Below are 10359 nucleotides of genomic sequence, written 5' to 3' on the forward strand. Positions count from 1 at the left end.
TGAATTACCAGGTCCCAGTAGCACCACAGAATACAGTCCACCTCTAAACTAAAATATCCATAGCAAAATTCATACAACCTTACCTCCAATAGCATGTAGAATTTGACCATTTTTCTGAGTAACCAAAATCCTGTGATGTCCAGTGTCTGCTATCACCAGCCTTTCTCCTGATTTATCCACTGTCACTTTGCCAGGAAACAGCAGGGGGGAAGGTGGGAGGGAGTCTTTGTACAGCTTTATTCCAATACTGTTGTCTTTAATTTGTCCTTTGTCCTTGTAGAATTTTAGTGTTACTGAAGTAAATAAAAACAACTTCTCTTTGTGCCCTTCTCCAACAAGTGAGAACAGCATGTTTCCACGAGGTCCAAGAATGACCAGAGTTGGCCAGCAGGACACCTCTAGCTCACGCCACAACGTTGCATCTGCATCATTTACTACAGGGTGGACAATATCATACCTCAAAACTGCGCTCTTAATGTTATCCAGAACTTTTTCGTTTGGAAACTTCGCTGAATGGACACCAATAATAACAAGACCATCTGAAAGGAAAAGTGAATTATTCCATTTAAATATATTTGTATGTCAATTACAAAAGTAAAAATGAAGCAGCTATAGTCCAGTGTAATTAAGTGCATTTTGGAATGAAGAGGGTTGAACAAATAAAAGCATGATATGTCATAAATAGTTCTTAATTCCTGAACATCTGAGTATTAAGGCAGAAACGCTGTAGCAGTTCAACTGATACTTTGTTTTCTCAAGTATACACCATAACTCTTTGACTTCTGATTCCTCAACACAACCAGAGTGTTCACAGAAAAGAATACTTTTCTACTGCAGCTTGGAAGGCCAATGGTATTCCTGGTGGACAAGAAGCTGGACATGAGTCAGCAGTGCATGCCTGTAGCCCTGAGTGCCAACTATACCCCGGGCTGCTATAAAAAAGGGGTGGCCAGGAGGGAGAGATAGGTGATCATCAATCTCTACTCAGCTCTTGTGAGGCTCCATCTGGAGTACTGCATCCAGGTCTGGGGCCCCCAGCACAAGAAAGACCCAGAGCTCTTGGATTGGGTCCAGAGGAGGGTCACTAAAATGATCAGAGGGCCGGAGCACTTCTCCTAAGAGGAAAGGTTGAAGGAACTGGGCTTGTTTAGCTTGGAGAAAAGAAGGCTCCAGGGAAACCTCATTGTGGCCTTCCAATACTTGAAGGGAGCGTATAAACAGGAGGAGAATGAATGTTTACACTGGTTGATAGTGATAGGACAAGGGGGAATGGTTTTAAATGAAGACAGGAGATTTCGGTTGGATATTAGGAGGAAGTTTTTCACTCAAAGGGCGGTGATGCACTGGAACAGGCTGCCCAGAGACAGATGCTCTATCCCTGAAGACATTCAAGGCAAGGCTGAGTGTGGCTCTGGGCAGCCTGGTCTAGTGATTGGGAGACCCTGCCCATGGCACAGGGGTTGAAACTCAATCTGTGAGGTCATTTTCAACCCAGGCCATTCTATGATTCTATGGTAGCCTGGGTTCCATCAGAAGAGGGGAGGCCAGCAGAGTCAGGGAGGTGACTGTCCCTCTACTCTGCCCTCATGATCCCCCATCTGGAGTACTGCATCCAGGTCTGGGGCCTCCAAAACAGGAAAGATTTGAAGCTGTTGGAGAGGGTCTATCCGAGGGCTGGAGCATCTCTCCTGTGATGACAGGCTGAGGGTGCTGGGCTTGTCCAGCCTGGAGAAGGCTGTGAGGAGACCTCATTGCAGCCTTCCAGTATTTAAAAGGGGATTACAACTTTTTACAAGGGCAAACAGTGATAGGACAAGGGAGAACGGCTTTAAGCTCAAGGAGGGAAGGTTTAGATTGGATGTCAGGGGGAAGTTCTTTACAGAGAGTGGTGAGGTGCTGGAACAGACTGCCCACAGAGGCTGTGGATGCTCTGTCCCTGGAGGTGCTCAAGACCAGGCTGGATGGACCCCGGGTAACTTGGTCCAGTACCAGATCTGGAGGTTGGTGACAGAGGGGTTGGAACTGGATGATCCCTGGGGTCCCCTCCAACTCAAGCCATTCTGTGATTCTATGAAGGTGCTGGATAAGCACAAAGTAATATAAATCAGGTTGTATATACAGGATAGACAGTATCAGCCATCAAATTGATCAAAAAGCATACAACTTGACTGCTTGTTTATTTTCTCACTTCAATGAAACTCAAACAGAAAATCTACAGCTAAGAATTCATCTGCATGACAAAAAATAAATATACTTCCACCTCATGTAAACAATTTCATCAGAAGTTCCAAATTTTCCACCTCCCTCCCACCTACTTAACAGAAAAAGAATGAAGAGCACTGCTTCAGCAAAATCACTTTTCAGTACTTCCTGGGAACAAAACCCCTCAAATATCCTAACAAACAACTCTGGATCCTTTGTCAGTGCTTTAAACTATGTTTTACTAGCCTAACCTGTAAGAAATTAAATGAGCAACATACATGACATCAGCAACATATTTTGTTTCATTTTTTGCTTAACGAATACTCAGCCATAAACAACATGCTGCTATAGTCAAAGTAACTTGTCAAATCTGGGATTATTTGGGTTTGGGGTTATTTTTATTTTACAATTCAGAGATGTGAGTAAAATAAATGAGACTGCCTGAACCATGACATCTGATTAAATTTCAGAACATTCCATTTCTAGAATCTGTTGCTCACAGCCATCATAAAAAAATGAGACACTGAAGATCTTTTGTTACTAAAGCCAGAAAGATAATGACAGTAACAACCATGAGGTTGTAGAAAGCTGCACTACAATAATTTTAATCCCACTCTGTTGATCTAAAATCTTCAGATGTTAACCCTATGTAGTGAAAATGGTAAATCATGGCTTGAAGCAGTGACTGAGCACCTGGTAGGAAGGCAGGGTCAACCCAGGGGAGCTCAGGTGCATGTAATGCCTCTGAGTGATTGGAAGGGGTGGAGCCAGGACCTCATTTAAGGGTATGCAGTAGAGACAAGGGAATCCTGCTGGAGATCACTGTGCACCTGAGGCCTTCTGAAAGTAAGCAGCCTTTTTCCTTTCTTTTTGTGCCTGCTGCTGTGTTTGAGAGTGTCCTCACTTGCTGTGGCCTGGAAACTAACTGTTCTGTTATTGTGCCTCATGTTGTACTCTGCTATCTACCTGAAAACCACCTGTGTTTTTGGATATTCCCAGCTTTTTATAACCACAGGTAACTGGAATTATTCTACTTTATCCAATAAAAAGTTTAATAGTTTTATCTAGTCTTATGGTAGGTCAAGTAGAGAGATTAAAAGGGAAAGGGGAGTAAGGATATGGTTGATGTTCTTGATTAATTTTACTAATCTACAAAGTATTTTGACTGGAAAAAAGTGGAGGTACTTGTCAGTATCTATGCAAATGTTTAGTATCTATAAAAACTCTTATAATTTGCGTTCAAGTATCTGTACTGCTTCCTTCCTTCCAATAGCAATAGAAGTAATATAACAAAAAAGACTTGGAGATTCTACAGGTGTCTGGGATGAGTGAAGACATTACCCAATGCAAATCCAGTTCTTTTGATGCTTAAACTTTGAAATACAACTAGTGCAGAGTCCTAATGAGCTTCATGAGGTTCTTAAAGTACACTTAAGTTAAATCTTGGATTAATTTGTGCTCCTTGAAATACTGCATGAAAAATATTGTGTTCTATACTGTAGACAAAACAAGTTTGGTTAAACAGCTATTAAGTTTATATAAGGAGAACGCAATTTATAGATTTAACGGATAAAAGCAGATGTGCAGTGTGAATCCCTGAGGAACTAAGTTCCTTTATTTAGTGTTTACTTGAATATGGTAGAGGTCACTAATCTGGGAAAGATAAATCTGAATGTTTTTGTAGCAAATTTTCAGCAAGGCTTCTGAGCATGAGCTGTTCAGTTATTTGTAGCAGCAGTTACTTAAGACTATTTTTATCCTTATTTGAAAATAACCATTTGTTACAACAGAATGAAACTTTCATCGGTTTACCACAAATCTAATCTGAAAAAATCTGTTTTCAATTGTATTGTTGACAAACTTATTTCTCACTTTCTCACAGAGAGCTCTCCCACTGTATCTGCTGCTCTAAGTCCAACTTCTGATGGACAGGCCCTTAGATTTAAGCAAGCAAGATCACTTCTATTAAAGAAACAGCCTATAGTCCCACATTATGGCAGTGCTGAATTTGACTATCATAGTCTAAAATTGAAGTTTTTTTCTTCTGAACTTCAGTCCTTAATTTTGCTGGCACAAGAATACTTCCTGTTACACAAACTCATTTGAGTTATATCTTGGACTGTTTTCTTCCAGGTGTTTGTTTTACTTCTCTGCTGCTCATTCCAATAGGACTTCAGATCTTCAAGGCCCTGCTGCTAGAACAGTTATCCACACTGAGTTGGTTTGAATTCAGCACAGCAGCCTCTTCCTTTTAGGTTACTCTTCCTCAGACTACCTAAAGCACACCTACAAACCTCTCTTCCACTGTTGCTCAGTAGATACTTAAATGTTTTTTTTGCAAAAATGTCAAACCTCTTTCTCCTCAGGCTCTGTAAAGGTCTCTACGACTCAACAGATATTAAACCATTACATTCCCTTAAAGCTTTACAATGTACTCCTATCTATGCTGCCATACCAATGGTTTATCTCTAAACCTAAAGTGCTTTCTTCTCAGCCTTTACAAGTGCTTATGTTGTGGAATATATGTTTATCTTATTCTATTCTATCATGCAAAAATCCAAATTATACTTCAGGAAAGCATTCCTGGTGTGAATGCTTTTAGTGCCTGCATTGTTGTTTGGTTTTGTTTGTTTGGGTGGGGTTTTTTGATCTTTTAAAGAGTAAGCCAATATATAATACAGATTATTGAATAACTGTTAGTGCAAACAGTGCAGCAAAAAATATCAGTGTACAAGGTCAGAGAATAAATAGTCCCCTCCGAAAGGGGAATAAGCATTCTAGTGACACCTGCTCCAGGAAAGACATTTTTTGCAGCAATGCACACTGCATTGCTAGCACTTGAGGAATTATCTCAAAAAAGGAGGGCTGCCAAAGCTGTTATTGTTTTGGCAGCACAAATCACATTCAATTTTTATTTCAAGTAAGCTGTTCTCATGGTTTTGTGGTAGAAATGGAAGAAAGGCTATTAATTCATTACTTAAAAGAGCTGGATTATTGGGCTCAGAGGACTTTGCCTCCTTCTAAAAACAAAACAAAGAAACCGATTTAATGACTTGCTTTTTATTTGTTTACAAAGAAACTGGGACTTAATTTTTTCTATTTTGGCTCTTTTCAGTTATGAAACCATATTAATGGGGAAGAACAGCATCTAGGGAAATAGTAAAATTTCTGTATGAAAACAAGGAAGGGTAAAACTCTGCATGTGAGCTGAATAAAACAAGTTCACAGAATTAAGCAAAGCAGAAAAATTGCATTGTCATTGCTGATCAGGTAGGCATTGCATGTTGCAGTGTGAGACAACTCATTCTAGTATCATGAACTGAAACTGAACAGCAATGTAAACATTTTCACTACAATAGGATCAGCAGCAGTGCATCTGTCTGATCATCAAAAATATAGCTGTCCTTCCAATAGTAATGATATTTGATACCTATACAGCACAAACACATTATAATGTTCCCTCATGATGAAAGCTCCTGTGGAAACTGACAGATGCTATACCCTTCAAGAAAATGCACACCATTTAAAACACTATTTGAAGGATTACAGCAGAGCATAGCACTGGAGTTAAGCCAAGCTATTTCTGAATATTAAAAATATTCTCCCTCTTATAGAAGTAATTTCTGGACTTCTGATAACATGAACTGGATATGCACTGGGGTTTAAAATAACTTTCTGAATGCCACTTGAAAAACAGAAATAGCTTCACTGAAGATAGCAACAAGAACAGATCAGATAAAGATGCTAGGTGACATTTAATCCTATGGAAAGCAGTCTTTACTTTGAGACAGATCTCAAGTTCCAGACAATAGAACTGTGTGCAAGTGTACAAAGATACTTTTTATGGCTTAGGATCACCCTAACACCTCCCCCCCAGATTCTTGTGTTTAGATGCCTCAAGTCTGATGATTGTATTACTGGAATGTCTAAATTTTTCCAACAAGATAGAACTTAAACCACATGGACTAAGAGTAATTAAACATTAAAAATATGCACACAAATGTTGCTGCAAATTATACCAATATTAAGGTTTGTTCTTAATTATGTGGCAATATGGAGGCAATACTCCTTTAGCTATTCTAACCACTAGATTAAAGACCCACATAATAATTTGTTGGAGTAAAATATTTGTTCTTTCTGAATTATACTGTCTGCTGGATCAGGACACTGCCACTACTGTAGTTCTGTGAAAATGTAGATGAAATGTGTATGGAAATAATACAAAGTTTTTTTCTTTTTGCAATTATGAGGAATGAGATGGAGAAACCAACCCAAGTGAATCTGCCTCCATACCCCAAAGGGACTTCCATTAGCTAAAGAAGGCTGCAGATTAAAATGGAATGAAACTCTGGCATCAGGATGAATGCTAAAAAACATTCCTATCTTACTGTTCTTAAAGTATCATTGGCATGCCCAACATTCTTTCTACTTCAGTCTTTTTCTTCCAGCCTTCACTTTTCTCAAGTTTCTCGAGACAGCTTTTCTCATCTCTTAGTAACTGGTAACTTACTTGTCTCCTATGCACTTGTTCTCATTTCTTTTTCATTTCCATCCCATGGATTTTTTTCTGAACTCTGGTTCCTGTAAAGCTCAAATCTAAAAGGTGTTTGTCATCTACCAGCTGAGTACTTTCCTCAAGGAAATACAATACTTTTTGTTACCAACAGATTTAACAGCTTGGTTTAAAAACAAAAGATTTGACTGCTATATCAGTACAACAACACTACATTTCAAAATGTTTATTATAAGATGTTATCAACTAAATGGCCAATGTCATCTTCTGAAGTCTTAGAGAAGACCTTCCCAGCATGCCTGACATCCAGACCAATCCCTTCATAATTTGTTCATTGCTTTCCACTTAAAACTGCATCTTTCACAAAAATAACATGAACATTTTTCCTTAATGGAGCTCCTCATAGCTAGAGTATTATACCAGTTCTTGAATTTCTCTGAAGCAAGCAGTTAATTTTTTCAGGCAGGTAAATTATTCTATTTCAGTCTTTTGTAAGGCACTATTTAAACCTACAATATATGAGTGAGCTAAATTAACGAACTTTTAATTTCAGACAGTCATCTTGTTTTCTAATGAAAACAGGGAGCACGTGAATAAAATTAGAAAAGCACATGTAGAATCCAAAATATAGTATTTTTTTTTGCAACATTTATATTATTCCTTAAAATATTTTAAGTACTGAAAGTAACAATGTTCTTCACTCAACTGGTCTCCTAAAATAGATGAGTTAACTTAGTAGTTGATATGTTCCTGTGTAAGAACACCTCTTCTCTCTGACAAGTCATCAGAATGACAAGAGATTAAATTCTAAATAGTAATTACCCTGAATTTTCATTCAGTCAGAGAGAGATGGGCTTTATTTCAGATGTAAACTTAGGGATTTGAAGAGCTTAATCTCCTCTTTCGGACTTAAATGCTACTAATTGAAAGTAGGATGTGGGGAAAAATTCCTAAACCAATTTGTTCTTTATTTCAATTAGAAAGGCTGATTGTAGTCTGTTTTTTCCTATCATCTGTACAACATCCTGCTCAGAGTTAAGTGTACATATGTACACACAGCAACTCTGAGCCTGTAGTTTACATCCTTGCATTTTGCAAGTAGCCCTATGAGGATATCAGAGTTGTGCTTTAAGCACATATCCTATTTCTTTAATTATAGACACGAAAGACACTGTATTTAACACCACCTAAAAATGTGATATGAGTGTAGCCAGTAACCTTTTTCAGGCTACTTAAAAGATTAGAAGACATTTTTAGGCATCGCTGAAATGATGCCAGCTGTTTAGTAACCAGAGTGACTCAGCTACTCCACCTGCAACACTGCCAGGAAATTCTATTCTGTGCAAGCCAAAGCTCTTTTACCTTTATCAGAGTACTGGTGCTCTAATTCATGGAGATCAGGCAGCAGGTGCAAACAATTGATGCAGCAGTAAGTAAAGAAATCCAACACCACAACTTTTCCACAAAGGTCTTTGTGAAGAGAAATAGGATCTTCGGTGTTTAACCATTGTAGATCTGCAAAGGGGACAGAGCCAGTAAGAGGAAGGGAGGGAAAGGATGACATTGGTGTCTAACAACATCACATGTGTTACTAACTATTAAAGGACTCAAATGCAAGCAAAAAAAAACTTTCATAGAACTGTCATTTTGCAACATTTTTGTAAAGAACTGCTTTTAGACATGACTGCAGTATTTTTGGCTTTTCAGTTTTCACCTTGATTTTTCAGCAGTATGAAATGACAGGAATAAAATCTTGTCACCTGGCAAGAAAAAACCCTTTGAGGCAGAGGTGGTGGTACACTTGTACATCTTTTTTAATCGATTTGAAGTGTTGAGGCAATGCTTTCTCACTGGTAACTGATATTACTCTAATAACCTGAGAAACTCATATTTAGATGTAAAATTTAGATGTAAATGTTCTAGATTGTTAGCCATTGCTACCATCGATATTTATGGAGGGGAAAAAAAGGGGGGGGGAACAGATGTGATACACTTTAAGTCAATTCTTGAAGGATGATTTTTTTAATGTATTAAGAATAATCTGAACACAGTCAAAACCTTCACTCCATCAGTTTCAGCAAACTAGGATCTCAGTGCTCCAGATGTTATTGCTAATCAAGTCAGCAGATTTTCCTGCCTCTCTGTAAGAAAACTTGGCTTCTCTCTACACACAGGCAGAGTATATACTGTTGTTTATATGTGAATATATATACAACGTGAATCTACACACATTCAGATTTGGAGACAGTAATTTCAGTTAATGCATGTCTGCAGTACAAGGGTAATGCTTTATATTTTGCTTTTTAAAGGAAGAGTAGATTACTTTAATGGCGTCACTCCCCTTTTCACTAGGATTGGATTAACTTCCCTTAAAGCATACCGGAATTAAAAACTGTTGGCTACTTACTTGATCTGACTTCTGGAGAATAATGTATGGGAAGTGGAACAGTACTAACGACAGCAGTTAAAATTCAATTCAGGATGCCAAATCCAGACAGTGAAAGCATTCACAGTGGTTAAAAGTCAGAATTCACTCCTATGCTATGTGTGCAATGTCAATCCTGTATTTTATTTTTTGAGACTCTGCCTTGCAATCCCTCATCTCTCAGAGTCCTAGAAAGCATTGCTAAGGCCATAAGGACCCTGAGTGGAAACTGCAAGATGAATGCTTTGCAGAGGAGTCACAGGAGTATGTTTAGTATGGGAAGGGGAAAGAGGCACATCGCTGAACCAGGATGATGCCTCCAACACAGGACATATTATCAGCAATACGAAAATCGGTAAGCATATAGAAGTCATGATGAGAGAGGGCTGAGAAAGGCCTGAACTCTGGAAGAAGCCTCCTGCAGAAACATGAAAGCCTCTATTAAAAACGAAACCAAAAAACCCCAAAAGTTAACGAAGTTTAAGAACGAGGCTTTAAGGAACGCGTTTTTCAGAAGAATTAGCAAGAAAGGCCCTCGGAAATAAGTTCTTTTCTCTTGTCCTTTGCTCCCGTGCTTCCACGAGCCCGCTGCCCAGGAAAAGCGCTTTTTAAAGCAGCAGCCGACGGGGCGACAGTTCCGCGGCGCGCTCGGGCACCTTTACCCACCTCCGCCGAGCTCGGGCACCGTCAGGTCCCGCTCCCGGCTGTCCATCTTCTTCAGGTACTGGTAGACCAAGTTCTCCTTCTCCTGAGGGGTGTCGGCGTCGAGCAGCGCATATTCCAGCTGTGTCTGTGCGGGCAGGAGCCCGGCCAGGCCCTCCGCCGCCATGGCACCTCCCGGCCGAGCCCGCAGCTGTTTACTGGCCTGCCGCTTCGCCGCCGCACATTCGTCGCGGAAGAGAAAAGCTGTAATTAAAACGAAGCAAAGCAAGCAATGAAAACGCTAAAAGCAAACATAAGGAGATTCGTCTTTCTAAAAGGGAGGGGATTTTTTAATTCGTTTCACGTTTTGACTCTGGTTTTGCTATTCGCAGAAGCACATTCGTGAGGGAAACTTTTCGCTAAGCCCTAGCGGTGATTCCTGCTCCGCAGATTCAGCACCACATTCTTTTCCCCGCTCTTTCTTTTTTTTTTTTTTTTAATTCCCAAGCGGAAAGTACATTACTCTTGGAACGCATCAGAACCAAAATATAATTAAAAAGATGGAGGGATTATTAGT

At 39.4% G+C, this 10359-nt stretch overlaps 1 protein-coding gene across 1 annotated transcript in view; it reads right to left on the reverse strand.

The window, feature by feature from the left end:
* Positions 1-10305, reverse strand: part of NHLRC2 (NHL repeat containing 2) — a 35576-nt gene extending 25271 nt beyond the window's left edge. Inside the window, exons 1-3 of the mRNA XM_065746031.1 lie at positions 9807-10305; positions 8078-8230; positions 84-539 (exon numbers count right to left, since the gene is read on the reverse strand). Coding sequence (XP_065602103.1) covers positions 84-539; positions 8078-8230; positions 9807-9969 — 772 coding nt within the window. The 5' untranslated portion in view covers positions 9970-10305. The remainder of the gene's footprint in view (positions 1-83; positions 540-8077; positions 8231-9806) is intronic.
* Between the last annotated feature and the right edge of the window lie 54 nt (positions 10306-10359).

This window comes from Cyrtonyx montezumae, unplaced genomic scaffold (assembly GCF_038088225.1).
Source record: "Cyrtonyx montezumae isolate F1298 unplaced genomic scaffold, pur_monq_1.0 scaffold_4, whole genome shotgun sequence".
Lineage (NCBI taxonomy): Eukaryota > Metazoa > Chordata > Aves > Galliformes > Odontophoridae > Cyrtonyx > Cyrtonyx montezumae.